General features: G+C 49.3%; 1 protein-coding gene across 1 annotated transcript in view; it reads right to left on the reverse strand.

Annotated features, from left to right (window-relative positions):
• The window catches only part of LOXHD1 (lipoxygenase homology PLAT domains 1), a 365669-nt gene that overhangs the window by 333467 nt on the left and 7208 nt on the right, over positions 1-24994 (reverse strand). Inside the window, exons 2-6 of the mRNA XM_088476506.1 lie at positions 17826-17996; positions 16011-16166; positions 13245-13396; positions 3922-4047; positions 2377-2541 (exon numbers count right to left, since the gene is read on the reverse strand). Of these exons, the coding sequence (XP_088332632.1) occupies positions 2377-2541; positions 3922-4047; positions 13245-13396; positions 16011-16166; positions 17826-17964 (738 nt within the window). The 5' untranslated portion in view covers positions 17965-17996. The remainder of the gene's footprint in view (positions 1-2376; positions 2542-3921; positions 4048-13244; positions 13397-16010; positions 16167-17825; positions 17997-24994) is intronic.

Genomic DNA, 24994 nt, shown 5'->3' on the forward strand with positions numbered 1-24994 from the left:
GCCTGTGGAGTGTGTGTGTTTATTTTTGTCAGTGTCTCTGTGTGCCTCCCTGTGGAGTGTGTGTGTTTATTTTTGTCAGTGTTTCTGTGTGCCTGCCTGTGGAGTGTGTATGTGTTTATTTTTGTCAGTGTTTCTGTGTGCCTGCCTGTGGAGTGTGTATGTGTTTATTTTTGTCAGTGTTTCTGTGTGCCTGCCTGTGGAGTGTGTATGTGTTTATTTTTGTCAGTGTTTCTGTGTGCCTGCCTGTGGAGTGTGTGTGTGTGTTTATTTTTGTCAGTGTTTCTGTGAGCCTGCCTGTGGAGTGTGTGTGTGTTTATGTTTGTCAGTGTTTCTGTGTGCCTGCCTGTGGAGTGTGTGTGTGTGTTTATTTTTGTCAGTGTTTCTGTGAGCCTGCCTGTGGAGTGTGTGTGTGTTTATGTTTGTCAGTGTTTCTGTGTGCCTGCCTGTGGAGTGTGTATGTGTTTATTTTTGTCAGTGTTTCTGTGTGCCTGCCTGTGGAGTGTGTATGTGTTTATTTTTGTCAGTGTTTCTAGTGCCTGCCTGTGGAGTGTGTGTGTTTATGTTTGTCAGTGTTTCTGTGTGCCTGTCTGTGGAGTGTGTGTTTATGTTTGTCAGTGTTTCTGTGGGCCTGCCTGTGGAGTGTGTGTGTTTATTTTTTATGTGTAGTTTGTGTTTTATAGGAATCATAATTAAGGAGCTCATTCAGACCCGATCGCTAAGCAGCGTCCGCTCGCTCTTGCCGATAATAGCACATCTGCGAATGCATATGGTTCGCAATACGCACGCGCAAGCCAGTCTTAACGATCGGGAATCGAGCGCTCATTGCACACAGACTGGCCGCTACTTTGAGTGACAGATAGCGCCGTCTGTGGGTGGTAACAGGGGAAGGCGCTTGTGAACGGGGGAGTGGCTGTGCGAACGCAGGCGTGTCTGGGCGTCAGAACAGAGTTTAATGGGTGTGCATAATTAGCAAAGTCGTGTCACTGAACACGTCACTTGGTTGTTTTTTAGCCTGAACTGCTCGCAGTGCTTGCTGGAGGGTAGGGTCTATCACAAGCGCTGCGAGCAGCACCGATGGCCCTCGATGTTACCGATTAAATACACACTTCCTGGAAATGACGTGTGCAGCGAGTGACAGGTGGGAGAATTTATAGTCCTGTGTACACTCACTGCCATCGCTCTCTAGGACACAGAGGGCGTCCTTACACCGCAAAGTGCGATCGCTTGATTTGCATACCCGGTCCCTTTTGCAAGCGGACGGCCGCTGCTTAGCGATCGGGTCTGAATGAGCTCCTAAGTTCCTACCAATAGAATGCTGTATAAAATCTAAAATCACCTGTTTTTTTAAATAGTCTATTAATTTGCGGATTTTTCAGTTGGTTTTGTAGTGGATTTCCAATTGGACTGTTAGTAAATGAGGGGATCCTGTAGTGGCCTATGGCAAAGTGTGTTTGCTCGATGGTTGATTTTGGTCGTGATTCGGTACTATACTCGATTTTTCCTTTAGTAAATCCCTGATTTGCAAAATCGACTGAAAATCACCTAGAAATGCACCAAAAAAGCCAAAATAGACCTTTAGTAAATATACCCCTACATCTCTGTTTTGCCCTGCACAGCATAACCATCTGCACTAGTGCATCTGAACCAGAAGAGCAGACACCTACCCGCACAGATGAGGGTGCTGTAAGATGGGTTTTGAAGACTGGCCTCTCCGACTGACAGCAGCTTAATCATTAATGTGGCTGCTATAATGGTATGCAGTCGCGAAGCCGTTGGACGTAATCCCGACAGCCGGCTTTCCCACTGCTTTATCCCGGCGAGGGTTAAATGACAGGCGTCTAAATCTAGACGCCTGGCATTTTCCCAACTCCGGGAGACCGGCGCCCGGCATCCCGAACGAAGTGATGCCGAGCGCGGACAGCCGGCGGGGGGTTTTAGGCTTAGGCACTAAGAGGGGGGGGGGGGATTTGGGTTAGGCACTGGGGGGAAAGTTAGGGTTAGGCACCCCTAAGGGAGGGTTAGGGGGGAGAGGTTAAGTTAGTAAATACTTACCTGGGGACGATCAGGATTTTCACCCATGTCGGGCAGCCGCTGCGTCCGGCGGTAATTCATACCGATTCCGCTATAATATATATTACGCTTAATTGATATTTTCAGTCAGACAGCATCCGGAAAGAAAAATCCCATAACATTTTTTTGAAAGGAAAAATAAGAGATTGTTTGTATTTAACTATATTTTATATGGTAAAGGCGACTTTCACATTAATATACCGTGCTGGTAATTCTAATATCAGTGCTTAGCTCTAGTGCAGCATAGAGAATAACCAGCACCGCACAGCTTGTTCCGCCCCTAGATCCCGTCAGCAGCGCACCTACCTCAAGAGTGACGCTCTTTACATCCCCGATCTCGGGGCCGGACACTTTGAACGTGTGAGTCGATCCTTTGCCGAAAGTAAACTCGGAATCTTTGTCTGCGGCGGATTTCTTATACAGCTGCGTCTTGTTCAGTTTCCCTTTGGTTCCTTTCATTTGTATATAAACCTAAATATGTAACATGACAGAATTCAGCATTTTACATAAACCCTGGGCTGGATGCACCACAGAACCCAGCAGTGTTAGGAGGCTAGAGTTTGTCTACCTGGACTACAGCACATTATCCTTGGATTATTTCTTTGCACGACAGACAGCGCATATATTCAGCCTATAAATTTATAGTGAAGAGTAAACCCAGCAGAACCATGGTGTGTCGCAGGGCGAGCATATGTAATATGGGCACAGAGAGATATAGAGTTGGGAAGTCTAATTCAAAGTGTAAAAACAAAGGTGACCAGTATTTCAGGGCTGTGTGTAAATGAGACCAGGTTGTACCTTGCACGGAAAATAAAGTAAATTATATTTGCTCCCCCCTTACACCACGGCATGGTTAGGTCAGACCAGGGATAAAGTGGGCAGGAAAGGGGTGGAACTGAGGCCCTTATTCAGAGCTGGATGCTCTTTGAGAGCGCTCGCTCTGAGTCAGGGCGTCCCTGTTTTTTTTTTTTTAAAGACAGCCTCCTGGCCGCTCGCATAGCTGTGGGTGACCACCCACAGCTTTAGCGAGCGGCCAGGTGATGGTCTTGTGGTAGGGTCTAGTTCCCGCAAACCCCAGTGAGCTTTTGGCTCTAATAGAGCCGGAAGCTCACCACTGACATCACTCGTGATGTCAGTGGGGCCGCCCCCAAACGGCAGGCGTTCCTTCGGGAACGCCTCCCTTTGGCCAGCCACCCCCCCTACCCGCCTCCAAAACGGGGCAAGCTGTCAATCACAATCGACAGCTGCCCCGCTTTGGTGAGAGACCCGTCGCTGGCCGGGTCTCGCGCATGCCCACGGCGGAGCCGGCTCCGGCGTGCGCATGCTCAGTGGGGGACCATCGACCCGCTTGCGAGCGCTGTGCGCTCGCGAACGGGTCTGAATCAGGCCCCGAGTTCCGTCACCTCTAATGGTAAATGGGGTGGTACTGAGTTCCGTCACCTCTAATGGTAGGTGGGACTAGTTCCACGTCCACCAAGTCCCTGCACAGAAGTCCCACAGACAGAGAGCCACTCACTGTCTGCCTACGGAGGCTCAATTTCTTCAGAGGTCTCTCATTTCAGAGAAACCAGCATATAGGTAAGGAAAGAATCAAACGAAGGCAATACATAAAGGTTGCAAAAATACATTGGGCATCCAAATGACATAGACTAGTTTGTGGGGACCCCATAAATAAAACTCAGAGACACGGCAGAGAAATGAGACTGATGATATAGAATGGCGGGAAAGATGGGCTCCACCACCTCTCCAGGACCACTTTAAGCCCTGGGTCAGACACAAACCTGCGCCCTTTCGCTAGACTTGCTCCTTACGCCAAATGAGGCCTATTGTCTCTAATGTAACGCGGCTCACCCTGGCGCTGGTTCCACACCGTTTCTTCTCTCCCGTCTTCACCACCACTTTGTACAGCACGTTTTTAGCCCGCGTAGTGCCATGTTGGGAGCCGGATCTGCCGAATCGGCCGCTGTCTGAGCGTTTCTTGTAAATGAAAGCAAAAACATTTAAAAATATATATTTATTTTATAATCATAAACAATATAACTTACACAATATCTTACTATATAACATTGCAGCGATACTGACACCCTATAAAGCGTATTGAGAAGAGCATCGTCTCACATTACTGAAATGGAGTCACCTATGCACAACAGAAGCAGCCATTTTATAGGCTGAACCAACATCAATAAGAAGACAGTGATGAGGTGCGCAATGCCTCAATGATGCCCCAATGATGTCGCTAGTTTTATTTAATTGATAGGCTACACTATCAACAATATTGGTGCAGACACAGGTGCTGCACCTTCAGATCACTTTTTTGGCTTAAATGTGCCATTCAACAACTTTTACTAAGTACATTGCTAGGGTAAGACACAAAATGGCTGCCTCCAATGCAGCCAATGTACTTTACAAACCTGACATCAGGGGCCAAATGTAATAGGGTGAGGGCTTAGAAAATGTGAGAGTTTAAATCGTGAGTTTTTTTTTTTCCTGTTCTTGTCAGGGGCGTTTCTAGAGAGGAGGGGGCCCGTGTGTAGTCTCCGACACGGGCCCCCTCCTCTCCACCCGGCCGCGCACTGAGCTGTGCGCGGCCACCGCCGGAGTTTTAGACTCTGGGCACTAGAGTGCGCCCAGAGTCTATAGTGTATGCACAGGTCACCGGGAAAATGGCCGCGGCGGCCATTTTCCCTGTACTGCGCATGCGCAAACGATGGGAAAAATAGGATTTTGGTACTTACCGATAAATCCCTTTCTCCGATTCCACAGGGGACACTGGAGTTCAAGACAGTGGGGTATAGACGGTGGTAGAGCAGAGCCTGGCACTTTAAATAATCTAGAAGTGTGACTGGCTCCTCCCCCTCTATGCCCCATCAGCCCCAGTTTAAGAACTGAGCCCGAGAGGAGACGGAGGACAACAGAAAAATTAGGAAAAGGAAAAGACCACAGAACGGAACAAGACCGACTGAAGGAGAACAAAGGAACCCATTGCAGGGAAACCATGCAGTCACACAACCATAGAAGGAACCAAACAAAACAGCAAGTACGCAGCGCTGGGCGGGCGTCCAGTGTCCCCTGTGGAATCGGAGAAAGGGATTTATCGGTAAGTACCAAAATCCTATTTTCTCCTTCATCCACTAGGGGACACTGGAGTTCAAGACAGTGGGGACGTCCCAAAGCCAACCTCCTGGGTGGGAAGCGCGGAGAACTTGCTGACCCCTTGGCCAAACCAAAACAGGGACCGCAAAGAACCATAGGCCCAGCGGAAGCTGAGGATTAAGTGTCGTAGAGCACAGGAGACAAACACCACTCCTTGCTAAACAGTCATAGAAACTTCCATAACGTACAGGTTAAGTCAAAAGGAACAGAACGGCTGGCGAGAGAACAAAGACAGTTGAGAAACGTCAGAACCAGTAATCTCAACTGAAATAGACCAAACCGGACCGTTGGCAGCCGAGAGCCCCAACAAGAATCCATAGAAGGGCCGTAAACAAGAAGAAACTCGAGAAACCGTACTAGAGGCTATACAGGAAGCTGCAACAGGTGCAGACAGCAGAATCCCAGCACAGCTGGACATAAATCGTATATACAGAAGTATAACAATATCAATATACAGAGCTAAACTTGTCCACAGACTCCAAACAGAGTATGCAGGGAGTCAAAAGACTAGACCGAACAGTCGCCCTGAACCCTCCTTGAGGTCCAACTACAACAAAGTTGTTAACCAGCGGAAGGGTTAGGCCATAGAAGTCTCCAAAGAGTGGAGATCCCACTGGGCCTGAGACTGAGTCGAAATAGAGATTATTGAGACTACAAGACCCTTCAGAGGGTCAGACAGCAGTACATCCCATACTGAAAACAGGGATAAAACAGCAACTGAAACGCTGCCGCTAAAAAGAAAACAACTTCCAACATGATGGAAGTGCCTAGTCAGTACCAACTGCTGGCCCGAACCCTACCAGTAAAAGAGCACGAATGCAACAGTCAACCAGGGAGAGCTACCAATATAGGGAAGCATCCAGTCAGCAAGGCTAGAGCACTAGGACAACCATGAAAGTACCCGTCAGGTACCTGTCAGTGTGATCAAATATCAACAGATATAGAACAGAAAGCCCAACCAGGCCCCCTGCGTGGAACATAGTGACTGTTACACATCTATGTAAAGATGTGCACTAGCCCATAGGTGCGCTTCGGTCCATAACCCCAACAGATTCTAGTAGATAGTGTCACTAATCCAATGTTGTAACGATGCACCCACACACCAGGAAAACTCTAAAGTGTAGAGCCAACTGATTAAAAGAGTGGATGGCTGCTAGGACAGCAGCTAGGGTGCATTAGGGAGAATAACACTATGTATGTCAGGTTGCATGAAAAATGAGCCTCTTCCTAGGCATCAGTGAGGTATGCTCTTACCTTTGAGCGACCAGAATCCCTCTGGACGCTATGTAGAATGTCACTGACCTTTACCAACACACAGCAACCTGCCACGTTAGGAATAGAGAGTAGCTTCAGTGGGCCAAGACCAATGCTCTACAGCACGGACATCCATCTGGAGATGTGCAGCATAAAATACTGTGGAAACTAGCAAAATGTTAGTGGAGACAAGAAAGTCGTAGAACAGGACTCTATACTTGAGCCTGTTCCATAAGGGATGTGTATCTGTATAGTCGTGTTAGACCATACATATACCCCTAAAACGGTCCGCTAGTGTAAGTCCTTACATAAATATGTATAATGGTGAAGTGCGTATTATGCCCACCAATCTAATACCACCCAGGCATTCGATCCTGGGACCCTTCTGTTACTGGTGTACTCGCCTTATCAGGTGAGCCATTTTATCTCCAGATGAACCCGTTTTTGAAGTGGGAATCAAAAAGACGACCTCAATGCTGTGAGGCAGTAATACCACCGCACTAGCCGCGCATCACTAACTTCCTCTTGTATGAGCCACCGAATGGAGCACAGAAGATATAAATCTATATAGATGCACATATGCATACCCTCTAACGTGAGCACAGAATGAAAAAAGGTTTTAAGATCAGCCTATAATGTAGTATATGGTTTTCACATATATGCATGGGAAGAGTACTGCTCCTCTCAAAGGTAAGCCAATGTGAGGCATAAGCCTGGGGAAGTGACCCAAAAAAAGAGCTAACCCTGAGTGAAGGGTATGCTATAACCATAAGTTCTGGCCACAGCACCAGAACAGTGGCTAATACTATACATTTAGGCAAGGTAGCTAGTATACCATGAGATAGCTCAGACTTTAGATGAAGCTAGGCACCCTTTGTGATAGATGCGGTGAGGCAGTTCCAAGGGGAAGTCTGACAGGGGGTAATAGCAGGCGCTGCAATTGGCAGGACTGTGTCTCGTGAGCACAGCGCTACTAGCCGGGATGTGCACCAGCTGAATAACTGGCCCCTCTCAGAACCTCATAACGCGGTGTTATAGTTCAAAAATAAAAGGGGATTGGGCTAGTTCCCATTCTGCTAGCAAACCAGCCATCACTATACTCCTGTCATCCAGTGACAGGCATCCCTACCGTTTGCGCTGAAGGACTCCCAGCGTGGGATGTGGAGGGGATAGGAGACCACGCTAAAGCACTCCCTGCTGCAGGTAGTGCCTAAGCTATACTACCTGCGTGCAGGAGATGACAGTAATATTTCTAAATAAGAACATGAGCAATAATTAAGAAGAGCCATGAAATGAACGGAGCCCAAGGACAAAATTCACCCCAGCCTGTGTATGTTCTATAACTACTGTCCTTAGAAGGGAAGCAGGGGGCGCTGGAATACCGCTCTGAGTGTGCGAAGTGTCACACTCCAGTCAGCACAGCGCTGCTAACCCCATTAATAGAACTGACACTACTTATATCGGCAGGTGGCTCTAGGCCTTCATGATATGAAGTGTACACAAGGGCCCCTTAGAGACTAATTTTATTGAGATATGCGACAATAATATGGAGTACCAGAATTGATATTGAGAAGGGTACCTGTACTTAAGGGTACCTGTACTTAGACATATAACGCGTTTGTCATCCCAAGTATTCATACAAGGAATGGGTGTCTAATAAGTTTGCTACCAAGTAATAATAGGTCCTCTGAACAGGGCGCTGTAGATATAGACTGACGGAAACCGAACTATAACCCCAGGAGGGTGTAAGTACGTATCTTTATATACATTTGTGGACATACAAGAAGGCCCCAGGACATGTCCATACTGGAAGCAATGCCTAAGAGTATCACTATGTAAGCCGCATCACATGACTAGTTTATAGAGCACCATATAATATGTATGGAACTAGCCTACAGCTTCTGGTAAGCCCAGGCGGCTTTCGCATGCGTGGAATTATAGGTAAACCTAATGATAGTGGAAGTATAGGCATACCTACACATATACATAAATATATATATGAATGTATACACACACACACACACACACACACACACAACTCAAACCCCAAGGAGAGATAGTGTAAAGCGGAGTTATTGTACCAACTAGCGCATCAGGAGAGCCAGCAACCAATCGCAGCCTCCTTCTTTCAATATGCTAGGTATCCGACATAAAACTGATAAGAACAGATCCTACCTCTGCTCTTATGGTAAGGCTAAGAAGCGATATCCACATATGGATACGCGTACCTCATACAAATATATATATATATATATATATATATATATGTATTACATATACATACACCCACATATATGTACACACATACACACACGTGGCTTACCTCCACTCAGGGAGACTGCTCATGTGCCGCATGTGGCCGTCATTCTGCTACTGCGTAGGGGCAGGATATTTTAGCAGCGTGCTGTCCCCGACTGGTTTTGCATAAAGCGGAAGCATTCAAGGCTCCTAATGCAAAACCCCTCATTAACTGAACCTCTCTCCTGCTAGACCGGAGAGGGTTCATGGGAGCACTGATGTTGTTCTAGGCCTACAGTTCCCGGTATTCCCAGGCGGTCGTAGGCTGCTATGGCAGGGCGTGCCGGTCATACATCGCTACATTGGGGAGCTGCATTTGGTATAACGTTAAGGCTATTAGCCCTATAGACTAGCCAATAGGGAAGCCTGCTCAGCCCCGCCAGGAGCTGCGGGATGCAGCGTCTCCTCCTGAGTTTAGATGAGAGCTGCTAATAGCTATTTGGTGGTTTCACTGGGGACTGAACCCAGGACCTGCTGTCTGTAATCCAGATGTGATAACCACTACACTATGAAACCTCAGGTAGTGCTGCAAGCACAGGGAGTACACACAAACTCCACACAGCAAAGGGCTGCGGAGGGATCTGAGCCTACAACGTCAGCGCTGAAAGGCAGTCATGTCAACCATTATCTGTTATAGAACAATGATAGCAGAACCACGCTGCTCTATGTCCAGCAGGTCTGTAACTTTGACTGTGCCTCAGCTGCCTATACTAGCTCGCCCTTTGAAAAGGCAGACGCAGCGCTCCTGTTATGGAGAATGTCGGGCCTCCACGCGGTGCTTAAGATGATTCTTTGCACTTGCTGCCTGGGGCACATAGACTGTACTGGGGAATACAGGGCAAGAGGGTGCACGGTGCAACAGAGACTCTTGACTCGCAAGCTGTGGTTCTATAATCCGCGGTACAGCGTCTCCTCCTGTAACAAGAGGAGGGACATTGCAGGTAGACAGGCGCACTGTAGCGGCGTCTAACGGGCGCGCGGGAGATCAACCCGGCGCCGGTGTTCTTTTAAGCACTGGCGCGGTGATTACAGACAGCCGCTGAACGGCTCTGTTAGGGTGCGCGGTGCATGCACTGAAGCGGTGTCCACGTGCCCCTGACCATGCCGTCGCCGGAGCTTCTACATTACAAGCCCCGGCGCAGTACAGGGAAGCTCCTGCTAGTGGCGCACCTACCGCAGCTACCCCCTCCTGCTCCCCTCTGGGGAGGAGGACCCGGACTGCGGCCTGTCAGCGCTTGACCTCGCTGCAGTGAGGGGGAGAGCCCGCCTTAACGCTGAGCCACAGACGCTTTACAAATGGCACCGCTGAAATGGCGGGCTTAACAGTGACCGCTAGCGGCATGTCACTGAGCCCAGCTAACGTCCACTGCTCCTGCTAATCAGGAGCAGTGGTCATACTTACGGACTGCTGCGGCCGGGATGCTGGGCTGAGGGGGCGGCGTGGAACCCGGACACATGCCGGTGTTAGCAGTGGCGGGTCCTCGCAGGGTCAGATGACTCCATTATGTGTGCCCCCTCCTTAGGGTCACCGGACACAGGCTGCAGTAGCCGTGTGGTGCCCTTCCCGGCGGCTCCCACGTACCAGGCAGACTGCCACAGTAAGCAGCCTGCCTGTCCTCAGTGCTTGTCTAATAACTAAAAATATATATGAGAAAGGCTGGAGACAGCCTGATGTGCGACCGGCTCTCTCGGGCACATTCTAAAAACTGGGGCTGATGGGGCATAGAGGGGGAGGAGCCAGTCACACTTCTAGATTATTTAAAGTGCCAGGCTCTGCTCTACCACCGTCTATACCCCACTGTCTTGAACTCCAGTGTCCCCTAGTGGATGAAGGAGAAATGGCTGCCGCGGCCATTTTCCAGTTGTTTTATAGCGCCGGACGCCCACGCCGATGTGGGACTCCGGAAAGGTCAGTAATATTATGGGTGCAGGCTGTGCGGTGCGGGGCCCCCCTGGACCTATTATAGATACGCCCTTGGTTCTTGTACTCTATTACATTGGCCGAGTTTAAAAAGTGTCAGAGGTTACTGCTAAACGCTCACATTCTCTAAACTCTCACCCTATTACATTTGGCCCCAGGGGCTTTCATTTACTGCACTAGGAAGTTTCAGGGGTGTTTTTTTTTTTAAAACTGGGAAATATTGATTCTTTCAAAGCCGATTAACACAACCACAGTACATCAGTTGGGAATTCTTCTCAGATCTGTAAAGTTTTGCTTTATGTAGTGTTACCTGAGTTGTTTAGCCCCTGCTAATCGCCAGCGCTTTTGTCAAGCAAAACCGCCAGATTTACTATTCCACTGTGGAGTAGGATTGGATTGTTTTTGCAATTGGTCAGGCCGCACATCCACTACGCGACCCACGGAAGCCCGTACGATTACAACATCGTAACCGCACCGTCGTTCCCCATCCCCTGCAGTGCCTACACTGAATGATTAGTCGTACAGGGCAGGCACCCTCCATCATCCCCGAACATGGCCAATCTGTCGTTATCGGCAGATTGACCGGCATGTTCGGGCGATGATGGATGTGGTAAACGACCAGCGGGAGCGCGCATCGCTGGTCGCTTCCGACATTGTAGTACACGATTTGTGCACGATTAATGAGCGATTGCACGATTACGATGTCGTAATCGTGCAGTCGCTCATTAATATCGCCTAGAGGATGTGCGCCTTAACAGAGGGACCGTCACATATGTCTCTGTTATCCTCTGCGCTCCACCTTGTTCTATAGCCCCAATATTATGAATATAGAAAGCCTCCAAAACTTACCCTAAAGAAAAAAATAAACACAACTACACACAGGGCTGTGGGGGTGAGACCCGGGGCCCATCCCAGCTTCCGAGCCCCATAGTAACTCCATCCCGACTCTGCCAAATAAAGGCATTTGAATTAAAATAAAATATATTGCGTGTTGCGTGTTGGCGTATATTGCAGTTAGTAGATGGTTCTTAGTGTATGTACAAAGGGAATATGCAAAGGACGCTCGCAAGCGGGTCGATGTTGCCCAACTGCGCATGTGCACGACGGATTGAGCTCCGTCGTGCGCATGCGCGAGACCCGGATAGCGACGGGCTCTCCGTCGCTCCGGGTCTCGCACCAAAGGGGGCGTGCTGTCGATGTTGATTGACAGCACGCCCCCTTTGGTGGGCGTGCCGGGGGCATGGCTGCCAGACGGAGGCGTTCCCATGGGAACGCCTACCGTCTGAAGCCGGCCCCACTGACATCACTAGTGATGTCAGTGGGAGTGATTTTGGCTCTGATAGAGCCAAAATCACTCCTGGGCTTGCGGCAGCGAGACCCTACCGCAGGGTCTCGTCGCAAGCCCGATGGTCGCGATGGTCAAAGACCATCGCGACCATCTTTTTGGCCGCTCGCATATGCTGTGGGTGGTCACCGCTCCATTTTCAGGTAGGAGGGCCCTGATTCAGAGCGAGCGCTCTGGTCAGAGCGTTCAGCTCTGAATCAGGCCCTATGTGCATACATGCCTTTCTGGCTGAGGTGGCAATTTCCCATATGTGGGCACGCTCCCTCTAAGGGGGAAATGTATCAAGTCTTGGAGAGATAAAAAAATTGAGAAATTGCCCAAAGCAACCAATCAGCTTCTGTTATTTATCGAGCACAGTCTATGAAATGTCAGTCTGATTGCTAGCTTTGGGAAACTTCTCCATGTTATCCATCTCCAAGGCTTGATACATCTCCCCCTAAATAAGGCTGCTGCTTAGGCCTGTCAGGATGTGACCCAACATGCCGTCGGAGATGGTAAATTTTGTTTTGATGTTTAAATTCTTTTCCCCCCTTTCTCTTTGCCTGTCCTGTGTCAGTGACACAGTTCATGTACGGAGTAGCTACTATGGAGACCAGCATCTGAGGGTGCCCACCAGGCCCTGAGCTGCTCTGAGGCCCGGTTGATATCCGCACCCAGAGCAGAACAGTGCAGCATCTGCAACTATCAGCAGGGGTTTAAAGAGCTCCCCCTGCTATGGAACCCAAAATCTCTAGTTATGCCCCTGAATCCCTCACAAGGGGTGTCTTAACAGAGGAGGGGGCCCGTGTGCACTGCCCATGCGGGGCCCCCTCCTCTCACCCCGGTGGCCGGCAGCCGACTAACGCGGCCGGCCAGCCACCGGAGCATTAGTAGACTCCGGGCACTAGAGTGTGCGCAGAACACCGGAAAAATGGCTGTGGCGGCCATTTTCCTGTGTTCTGAGCAGAGCTGACACCCGATATGGGACCACGGGCAGTTAAGTTTGAAAAAAAATATGGGTGCATGGTGTGCGGTGCGGGGCCCCCCTGGATCTGGGGGCCCGTGCGCCCCGCACACACTGCACCCATTGTAGATACGCCACTGTCCCCCACATTTCTTCGACTCCCCCGAGCAGTCCCCCTGAGTTTGGTTATAATGCAGGCGGTGGGAAAATGATTGATATAGGAACTTAAACAGCAAAAATACGGACACAGCAGCACTTACAGCTGTGGGGGGGCGTTCGCTAACCTCCAGCCCAAATTTCTTGGCATAATACTCATACAGGTGAGGGTCGTTCATCGAGCTGTACAGTGGAAGGGTGTCCACGCGGCCACTTTTATACCGATAACCACCAGGGTCAGCGCTCATGGTCCGTGCTGATAAATGGAAACAAACTTCACGTTAGTAGAAGATTCATTCAACGTTCAAATGTTAATCTTTTCAGAGACAGGATTACTGCGGCGGTAGGCTAATTAGCACTCCAGACCGCAGTCCCCATTATTATCAGGGGAGGCTATGGTCTCACCACTACGTTCCCCATAGGTTTACGCCAACTTCAGATGGTGAAAACCGCTTTATGCCTATGGAGGCAATCTCCCGTAGCAACCGACCGGCTCCGGAATGTGCCCAGATTCCAAGGAGGAGTCATTCAAAAACGTGACAGACTCCTCCGAGACACCGGGAATGTAACTCGCAGGGATAGTGATTATCAATACCAACACCAGAAGGTAGAATATGTTGTCAGTACAGAAGGTCAAAAGGTACAAAAGGTTGACATGTAAATGGTCGACACAGAAATGATCGACACATGCTTTGGGTTTTTTTTTAATTTAGGGTTAGCCACTTACTGGAGGGTTAGGCACTTAAACGGACGGTTAGGGTTAGACACTTACCCCATCGGTTAGGATTAGGCACTAAGATGGACGGTTAGGGTTAGACACTTACCCCATCGGTTAGGATTAGGCACTAAGATGGACGGTTAGGGTTACGCACCAAGGGAAAGGTTAGGGTGAAGATTAGGATTAAAAAAAAAAAAAACACACAGTCGTGTCTATCATTTCCATGTGATCCTCTTAAACCTGTCGAACTTGTGTACCTGTTGACCTTCTGCACTGTCTAAATTTTGTCATGTCGATATTTTATGTCGTCCCACTTATTGTCAACCTTTTTATTGACGTATTTTTGTATCACACCCGCTACCGCTGTTCCTGCGAGTTGCAATAAGGTGTGCTCTCAAGCGGGTCGATGGTGGGGCACTGCGCACGCGCAAGCCCCAGAGCGAGTGAGAAATTCACTCGCTCCGGAGCTCGCTACAAACGGGGCGGCTGTCGATCTTGATCGACAGCTCGCCCCGTTTTGTGGGTGGTTGGGTGGCTGGACAAACGGAGGAGTTCCTGAAGGAACGCCTGCCGTTTGAGGATGGCCCTACTGACATCACTCGTGATGTCAGTAGTGAGCTTCCAGCTCTATTAGAGCCGGAAGCTTACTGGGGCTTGTGGCAGACGAGTCCCTACCACAAGGGTCTCGTCGCAATCCCGATGGTCGCGACCATCGCGACCATCACCCTCCCGCTCGCAAAAGCTGTGGGTGGTCACCCACAGCTTAGCGAGCGGCCAGGAGGCCTTTTTTTTTTTAAAAAGCGGCTGCCCTGATTCAGAGCGAGCACTCGCTTTTTGCGAGCAGCTCTGAATCAGGCCCTAAGTACATAGTGGGGACATTTTTGTATATAATTGAAAGCTTTGTAACGAGATGGACAGTTAATAATCGCTGAACTGCCGTGATATTAATACATAGGCCCTTACTGGCATGTCTGCTCCAGGGCATATACTGACGGGGCGTGGCATGTCTGCTCGAGGGCATATACTGACGGGGCGTGGCATGTCTGCTCCAGGGCATATACTGACGGGGCGTGGCATGTCTGCTCCAGGGCATATACTGACGGGGCGTGGCATGTCTGCTCCAGGGCATATACTGACGGGGCGTGGCATGTCTGCTCGAGGGCATATACTGACGGGGCGTGGCATGTCTGCTCCAGGGCATATACTGACGGGGCGTGGCATGTCTGCTCCAGGGCATATACTGACGGGGCATGGCATGTCTGTTCCAGGGCATATACTGACGGAGCGTGGCATGTCTGTTCCAGGGTATATACTGACGGGCGTTAGACAGATAGAGGGCCTGATTCAGAGCCGGACGCTCTGACAAGAGCGCTCACTCTGAATCAGGGCCGTCCTACCTATTATTGGAGCAGCCTTCTGGCCGCTCGCATAGCTGTGGGTGACCACCCACAGCTTATGCGAGCGGCCAAAAAGATGGTCACGATGGTCAAGACCATCGCGACCATCGGGCCTGCAACGAGACCCTGCGGTAGGGTCTCGCTGCCGCAAGCCCAGGAGTGTTTTTGGCTCTTTCAGAGCCGAAAGCACTCCCACTGACATCACTAGTGATGTCAGTGGGGCCGGCCCCGGACGTTAGGCGTTCCCATGGGCAGCCATGCCTCCATCTGGGCAGCCATGCCCCCGGCCTCCATCTGGGCAGCCATGCCCCCCGCACGCCCACCGGCACGCTCACCATCGACAGCACGCCTCCTTTGGTGCGAGACCCATAGCTCCCTCCGTTGTGCGCATGCGCACTAGGGCACCATCGACCCGCTTGCGAGTGCTCAGCGCTCGCGAGCAGGTCCGAATCAGGCCCAGAGCACACACTTTCAGCTATCAGAAATCAGGACAGTAGGCTGGCCTGGTCTTACATCTAACAATACCTCAAATTAGTTTCAACTTTCAATTGGCCAAGTGTAATCCTCAGGACCTCACCAATATGACTTGCGTTATAGTAATTATTGGAACTTGTCACCTGTGATTGATCTATTTCTCATCCAGCAAACTGTGACTTGATGACCGGTACATTAGCAGTGTGTGAGCGGGGCGAGCAGTCTGACGCGTCACTATTCTGAAATAAAAGGTGGCGGAACTATACATTATAGAGCATTACCTGCAAATGGGGCTCTTTTACTCAGAACAGACTCCACGTGCCTGTGATTCAGGCTCAACTTGTATCGCCGTAAGGAATTATGCCAAGCCTCCGACTTGCGGGAATCATTCCACGCTGGTTTACCACGCGGCGGCGACACGTCTCTAAACTGAAACCCTAAAACGGCAAAGAAAGCTTCACTAGAAACATTTTTAAACACAGTAAATTGATCCTGAATGTTTCAGTAGGATCTTTTTGTTTTTAAAACGATCATTAAAAATTTCCAACCCACTTTTGAACACTAAATTTCCATATTAAAATCAAGCAGGAGGAACCAAAATGATCAAATGGCCTATTTAATATAAAGTCTGACAGCGGGCATCCGAGGGCAGATTCCGCCCCTGCATTTGCCGACATGCTCGATAATGATGCGATGCGATTAGGATTGGTTATTGCAGTTGATCACCAGACAATAACCAAAACAGGGGCAGATGTACTAAGCTCTGGAAAGTGATCAATTAGAAAGTGTTAAACTACCAACCAATCAGCTCCTGACATTTTTCAAACACAGCCTGTAACATGACAATTAGGAGCTGATTGGTTGGTAGTTTATCACTCTCCAATTGATCACTTTCCAGAGCTTAGTACATCTCCGCCTAAAGTAGTCATGCCATTTGAAAGATGGGATTCTCCTCTTTCAAATAAGGATGTCCCTGAGGTTATTGAAGCCAGGATTGGCGAGATATTCGTACGTGCCTGGATTTCATAATGATTTCTGCAATGTCGGAGTATTCTGCGGTGATCACACTTTGAATAGTTATTCTCCGATAAAACGAGGGTACACTTAAGTCTCTGGGTGAGAGGATGGGGGAGTAAGAATATGTTTAATGCTTTCTACTATATCCTGGCTTTTAAAAAAGCTTTGCCTGAAAGGGGCGGGGCTTAATGACATAATCGATGATGAAATCAATCCCTGCTTCTTCGCAGTTGTGAGTAACAATAACTACAAGGGCCTCCCCCCTTGTGGTTACTGAGCTTTTAGATAAGCCCCTCCCTGTCCCTATTTTAGCCAGTGCTTAGGAAGAGTCTCACTCATCCTTAGCAGTGAATGGAATTAGGGCCTGATTCAGACCTGCACACGAGCGCACAGCGCTCGCAAGTGGGTCGATGGTGGGCCATTGCGCCTGCGATTGTGCGCGAGCCCCAGAGCAAGTGAGAAATCACTCGTTCCGGGGCTCGCTACAAAACGGGGCGGCTGTCGATGTTGATCGACAGCTCGACCCGTTTTGTAGGCGGGGAGGGGGGTGGCTGCACAAACGGAGGCGTTCCTACTGACATCTATTACAGCAGGAAGTCCACTCGGGCTTGCGAGACCTGAGACCCAACCACAAGGTCTCCTCGCAAGCCCGATGGTCGCGATAATCGCGACCATCGCCAGGCTGTACGCACACGCTGTGGGTGGTCACCCACAGCTGTGCGAGTGGCCTGGGGGCAGGTAAAAAAAAATATAGGGACGCCCTGATTCAGAGCGAGCGCAAGCAAATAGCGTGCGCCTCTGAATCAGGCCCTTAATCTTTTAGAACATTTTTGATAACTATTGAACCACTCGTCTTTATAATTGTTATAGACACAATTCTAATTCTGGAAGACCGCAAAGCATAGTAATTTTTACGTAATGCAGTAACTAATAGCAACCAATCAGCAGTCAGTTTTGATTGCTCTAGCGCTCATGAGGAAATATAAGCAAGTGTCTGACTGGTGTTATGGGTCAGTAAATAACCTACATTATGTATAAGCATATAACCTAGGTGGACAGGGGGTGTATAGTCATTATACCTGTAGAGGGCCGGATACGGGGTACTGTTGCACTGGAGAAGACATCTCTGGGCCTAACTGACCCGGAGGCAGCGTTTTGTGGCTGTAGGATGCCGGTGACTGATGGGGATGAGTTGTAGTACTGGATCTGAGTCGGCATTTTCTCTCACCGAAACCAAATATGTATTCCTCCTGTAATGTTAACCATGCATTTATTATATTAGAGCACCGGTAAGGAGGACAGGATATGGAAAAGTGCAGCTTATAATGGTGACCTCAATCCCATGTTTCCATCCACGGTAGAGACTGGAATGATTTTATATATCTAAGTGGTAATTAGGGAAATTCAGTTCTTACACAGATAAGTACACATCTTAGTTACCTCTCAAAGGCAATAAATAATGCACGTAGATAAACCTGTCCAAACATTAATTACTATTCCAGAGCGAGTTTGTTGCTTACCCAAGATTAACAATGAAGATTTATAGTCTCACAATTTTTTGGTCGTTATTTTGGGTGTGATTTTTAATTTTTTTTTGCTTTATATTTTAAACCTTTATATTTACTTGTTCTATCACACCCCTCATACCAGGGAACAGGAGAGTGGTAGCACGACAGTCTCTCTCTCCCAACGACGCACTTTCCGGGCCTTCACACTGAACTTTTCTTCTCCTTCTCTTCCTTCTAAGTCTACTCTGTCTGCAACTTCCACCCTGGTCACCTACTCTCCTGTCTGTTTCTCCTCTTTGTCTCGTCTGGCTTTCCTTCCCTCATCCTTGGGGGCTTCAACATCCCACTCTTACTGATGTTGCTGCCTCCAAACACCTATCCCTCTCTTCCTCTTGTGGCCTCAACCAATAGACCCTCTACTCCTTCCCATTCCAGTGGTCATTATCTCAATCTAGTCTTCTCCCGTCAACTCCTCCTCCTTCCTCTCTCTGACAGATGTCTCCTCTCCTTTAGCTTTTCCCTTCCCCGTCACCTCCTCTCCCTCCCAAGGATACACTCACCAAATGCAACATCAATGCCCTATACCTGGTCCTGATCTCCTCCTGATTGGACATACTTCCCTTCACCCATCTTCACCCTTGCCAGGCCAACCAGGCTCTGCTTTTACTGCTGCCCAGGACTCTGTCACCCCAGCTGTTGCACTTTGCCTCTGACGGCCCACTCCCCAACATTGCAATCCAAACTCACAGGCTTATTCCAAAAATGCTCTTGCACTACTAAGCGCCACTGGTTGAAATTGCGCCCTTACAATCACTTTGTCCATGTCAAATGTATCCTTTCCCCCTACAGCTACCTCTATCCAAACAATCTTACTTTAATTCTCTAATTTCCTCCCAGTCTTCCAAGCCCTGCTACCTGCTCGCTATGTTCAATACCATCAGTTGTCCCCTCCTCTTCCACTTACCCTCCTTCCTCTCAGTCCTCAACATCCCACCCATTTCACATCCAAACTGATGATATCCACCATGACATCATCTCCCTTTGGTCTCATACCTACCAGCCACCAACTGCTTGTCCACCCTGTCCGCCATCTTCCCTGCTACCGGGGATGACGTCTACTCCCTTCTCTAATTTTCTCCTCCCTCCACCAGACCCCATTCCTTTTCACCTCCTACATTCCCTCTCTCTTGACATTTGCTCACACCACTTCAATCTGTCCCTCTCATCTGGTACCATCCCATCCTTGCTCAAGCTCCTTTGTCCATGCCATCTTCAAAAAAGGTCACTAGTTTCAACCACTCGCCTCCCCTTTCCTCCTAGATCCTTGAGCTGCTTGTCTTTCACTGCCTCACCAGTTTCCTCTCCACCCACTCTCTTCTAGACCCACTTCCCTCTGGTTTTCAGTCTCTCCACTCCACTGAAAATGTCCTTAATTATGTCACTATTGATCTCCTCGTTTGTTTCTACTCATCTCCCGTGACATGCCTGCTGCCATTGATAATGTGGAACACACTCTGATCCTTCAAACATTCCATTGTTTTGTTCTCCATGACGCTTTCTTCTCATGGTGGACCTCCAATCTCTCTGCCCACTTCTTCTCTGTCTCTTCCTCTAACTACCTCCTCCTCTCTCTACCTGCCATCATTCCCCAAGGGTCTGTTCTAGTTGTTTTCCTCCTTTACACCTGCACATGTAATTTCCCACCTAGACTATTGCAACCTCCTCTCTAGCTTTCCTCTCAATGACCTCTCTCCACTTCTATCCCTTATGCTACTGCACATCACATTTACCTCTCCCCTTGCTTTGTGTTGGCCCCACACCTCTGCCAACTGCTTTACTGACTCCTCGTCCACCTCAGAGAGTTCAAAATCCTCACCCTCACATAAGTCCTCAATCTTTCCACACCATCTACATCTCATTTATGCTCCCACCCACCCTCTCCGTTCCTCCACCGACTGACACCTCACCTCAACTCTGGTCACCTCCTCTCACTTCTGCATCCAAGATTTCTCCCATGCTGCCCAACTGCTCTGGAACTCACTACAGCATCATCCACACCTTCAAATGAGCCCTTATGACTCCCCTCTTCACAAAAACCTACCACATTCACACTCACCTACCACACTCATTATCCCAATGACCTCTCACTTTCTCTCAGTCCTCCCTAATGGTTACACCCCGTCCTCTTCCCTCATTCTCTCCTCTTAGCGCCATCCCTGCCATCTGTGCACCTTTTACTGCCCTGTCTCCCTGACTCTGATCCTGTCTTTCTGCCCATCTAATGGGAACAGGATCAGTGAGCACTGAATTACTACCTACTAGGGTGGCCACCAAAGCAATATCCATCGATGGTGCCATCTGCGTTTAATGCTGATGGTATGAAACCATCGACGAGAGCCATTGATGGTTTGCACACTCGATGACCATCCCGGCTGTGGGGCAGGGCGGGCCAAACAGGGATGAGGATGGGGCTAAGCTCTGTATCCCCTGCACCAGAAAAAAAACAACATTGGTGCCATCAATGGTGGAGAACCATCGAACCTCATCCATCGATAGCAAAGCCATTGACCATCTGTGGCAAATCATTGATGGTTGGTGGCTTCCCTACTCCCCTACCACACAACTATGTGAATATATCTGTACTTGCTTCTACAAGCCAGAGAGAGCTGATCTAGCCTATCTTCACATCCCCCATACCTTCCACTGTTCTATGTACTGATTAACCGCAGCTATGAGCTCCCAACGCCCGGCTTACCTACGTTCAGTATGCCGGGCATCAGGATTTTGGTATGGGGCTAATGATAGGCGTCAGTATTTAGACGCCTATCATTAGTCCCATGCCGGGCTTTTACTGTCAGGAAGCCGGCGGTCTGCATTTTTGACCGCCAGCTTCCTGACTAAGGGCCTGATTCAGAGCCGCTCGTAAGCGGCCGCTCGTTCGCTCCAAGCGATGTTTGCCCAACTGCGCATGCGTACGGATCGTTATACGCATGCGCGAACCAGTCATTGCGGACGAAATTTATGTGCTCGCAAAATAGCGAATGCCTGATAATTTGAGTGACAGAATGAGGCGTATGTGGGTGGTAACAGGGGACGGTGCTTGAAAACGGGGAGTGGAGATCCGAACGCAGGCGTGCTTAAAGGTCAAAACGGGCGTCCTATGGGTGTGCATAATTAAAACAGCAGCGTCATTGCCCACGTCACTGGGTTATTTTATAGCCAGAACTGCTCGCAAGATTGTGGTAGCAAAAACCAACCACAAGAATAGCGAGCAGTTCATACGCTGGTCGATGTACTCGATTAATCTAATAAATAGCGGAGATGACGTAGGATGCGAGCGGCCAGGGGGCGTTTTTATCCAAAAACGACCACAAGTTTTGTTCGCTCGTTCAGACCTAGAGGCGTGAACAGACCGCAAAGAGCGAACGGTTCATTTGAATAGCCACCCCTATTTACTGGACGAGCGAGCGCTAATTGCATCCGGCTCTGAATCAGGCCCTACATCTCCTATCGGGGGCCTTATCACATCCAGGCTGTAGGCAGAAAGCAGAAAATATATCCACATCCCTGTATTTTATATACTGATAAAATGTTGCTGCATTAAAAACCTCCCACGTCTGCCTCGCACCTGGTTCTGTCATTATTTTCTGCCTCATTGTCTTCCAAATCATGCAGATTGTTTTCAGGCCGTACCGTATCCCCATCCATTACAGGAGAGAAAAGCAGCATGTTCCAGGGTACAAATGTAGCATACAGTCAGTGCTAATAGCACCACACCCACACACAGTGATGTCATGCCATGATCGTATGATTGTACTATGCTAGAAAAATGATTGGAGTACATAAAAGAACTGAGGGGGTCATTCAGACCCACTCGCGAGCGGCAGTACGCTCGCAAGTGGTTCGATGTTCCCCACTGCGCATGCGCACGACGGAGGGAGCTCCGTCGTGCGCATGCGCGAGACCCGGGGAGCGACAGGCTTTCCATCGCTCCAGGGCTCGCACCAAAAGGCCCCACTGACATCACTAGTGATGTCATTGGGAGTGATTTTGGCTCTGATAGAGTGTCAAGGTTAGCCAATATTGCCTCTTATTGTACTTATTGTAACTGTGCCTTGTCTGTCTTTCTGCTGCAGATCTGTATGGCTTATCTCTGCTGGTTATACAGTAATAGGTCCTTTCATGTATGTATTATTCTCTATATCGCTCAGGGCCTGATTCAGAGCCGGACGCTCTGACCAGAGCGCTCGCTCTGAATCAGGGCCCTCCTCCATGAAAATGGAGCAGCCTCCTGGACGCTCGTATAGCTGTGGGTGACCACCCACAGCATATGCGAGCGTCCATGATGATGGTCGCGATGGTCTTGACCATCGCGACCATCGGGCTTGCGACGGAGACCCTGCGGTAGGGTCTCGCTGCCGCAAGCCCTGGAGTGATTTTGGCTCTATCAGAGCCAAAATCACTCCCACTGACATCACTAGTGATGTCAGTGGGGCCGGCTTCAGACGGAGGCGTTCCCATGGGAACGCCTCCGTCTGGCAGGCACGCCTACCAAAGGGGGCGTGCTGTCAATCAACATCGACAGCACGCCCCCTTTGGTGCGAGACCCGGAGCGATGGAGAGCCCGTCGCTATACGGGTCTCGCGCATGCGCACGACGGAGCTCCCTCCGTCGTGCGCATGCGAAGTGGGGGAACATCGACCCGCTTGCGAGCGTCCTGTGCTCGCAAGCGGGTCTGAATGACCCCCTAAGCCTCAGCTTACGCAGGCTGGCCGGCTTGCGAAGCCAGGAAACTGTGTCCATGGACGCAGATCCTGGCCTTGCCACTCCCGGGAAACGGGTGTGAAAATGGTTTCATACACAGACGCAGACACAGGTCATACTCAGACTGAGAAACTGTACCTACTATAAAGCTGCGCCTGATAGTGGCATCTAAGGACGCACCAATCGGTATTACTGCGTGTACGGACGCTGACAGTGGGCGTCTCAGCCCTTGCACATTCGGACACACGGATGTATGCCAGGGAGGGGCTTTATAGCGGTATTTGCATAACGTCCCACGTGGTCAACTGCTGCGGTTCTGTGATACGCCATCAACAATTCAATTTAGTTCACCATGTTGAAATGGGAGGTGGGGGGGTAATAGGACCTGCGGCAAGTGACAATCTATTCATTGTAAACGGCATTACACCTCACCGACTCCACAGACAATGGGACAGAAGGAGGTGTGAGGCACATAAGGGGATAACCACAAAAAGCGGGACTGAAGGAGGTGTGCGGCACATAAGGGGATAATCAAAGACAGAGGGACTAAAAGAGGCGTGTGGCACATAAAAGATAATCCCTGATATTGGCATGAAAGGAGGTGTGAGGTACATAAAGTAATAGTCATAGACAGCGGGACTGAAGGAGGCGTGCGGCACATAAATGATAATCTCTGATATTGGCATGGAAGGAGGTGTGAGGTACATAAATGATAATCCCTGATATTGGCATGGAAGGAGGTTTCAGGCACATAAGTGGATAATCACAGACAGTGGGACTGAAGGAGGTGTGAGGCACATAACTGGATTATCACAGACAGTGGGACAGAAGCAGGTGTATAATCTCTGATATTGGCATGGAAGGAGGTGTGAGGCACGTAACTGGATAATCACAGACAGTGGGACAGAAGCAGGTGTATAATCTCTGATATTGGCATGGAAGGAGGTGTGAGGCACGTAACTGGATAATCACACAGTGGGACAGAAGCAGGTGTATAATGTGTGATATTGGCATGGAAGGAGGAGATGTGAGGCACATAAGTGGATAATGACAGACAGCGTGACTGAAGGAGGTGTGAGGCACACAACTGGATAATGACAGACAGCGGGACTGAAGGAGGTGTGAGGCACACAACTGGATAATGACAGACAGCGTGACTGAAGGAGGTGTGAGGCACACAACTGGATAATGACAGACAGCGTGACTGAAGGAGGTGTGAGGCACATAACTGGATAATGACAGACAGCGGGACTGAAGGAGGTGTGAGGCACACGGACAGTTGTGGTGAGTGATGACATTTACCTGAGAGTAACTTGCACTGTTCCCGTCCTCGGACTCCTTAGAGACACAGGAAGCAAACACTGCGATTTACCAGCAGTTACTACAGGGACCGGCTTTGTCACACAACCAAACACAACAACACGGCTTAACCCACATCCTGCCGGTCACACTTCTAACTGCTTACACAGACAACGTGTACTATAATAATAATAATACCATGTCATTCATAGAAAAAGCCTAAAAATCACAGAAATCCTCAGCTTTTATTGTGGTGCAAATGGGCAGTAAATTTACTGACAATCAGTAAAAAAAAAAAAAAAGTTAAATGTTTAACCCCTAGTAAAATAAAGATACATAAGTCTCGTGACAATGTACCGACAGACTACCTGAGAAATCATATGGTCACACATGGGGCATAGTGCAGGGCTCGACAAATCCCGGTCGCCAGGTCAACTAAAGGTGCGTACACACTGGGCGATATTACTGAGCGACTGCACGATTACAACATCGTAATCGTGCAATCGCTCAGTAATCGGGCACTTTTATGTCGGTAATGACCAGCGATGCACACTCCCGCTGGTCATTTCCGACATTGTCCATCGCATGAACATGCAGCACAATCTGCCGATAACGATAACGACAGACTGGCATGTTCAGGAATGATGGCATGTGCCTGCACTGAGCGACTGATCGTT

Source organism: Taudactylus pleione, unplaced genomic scaffold (genome assembly GCF_031769625.1).
Source record: "Taudactylus pleione unplaced genomic scaffold, aTauple2 ptg000189l, whole genome shotgun sequence".
In the NCBI taxonomy this organism is placed as follows: Eukaryota; Metazoa; Chordata; class Amphibia; order Anura; family Myobatrachidae; genus Taudactylus; species Taudactylus pleione.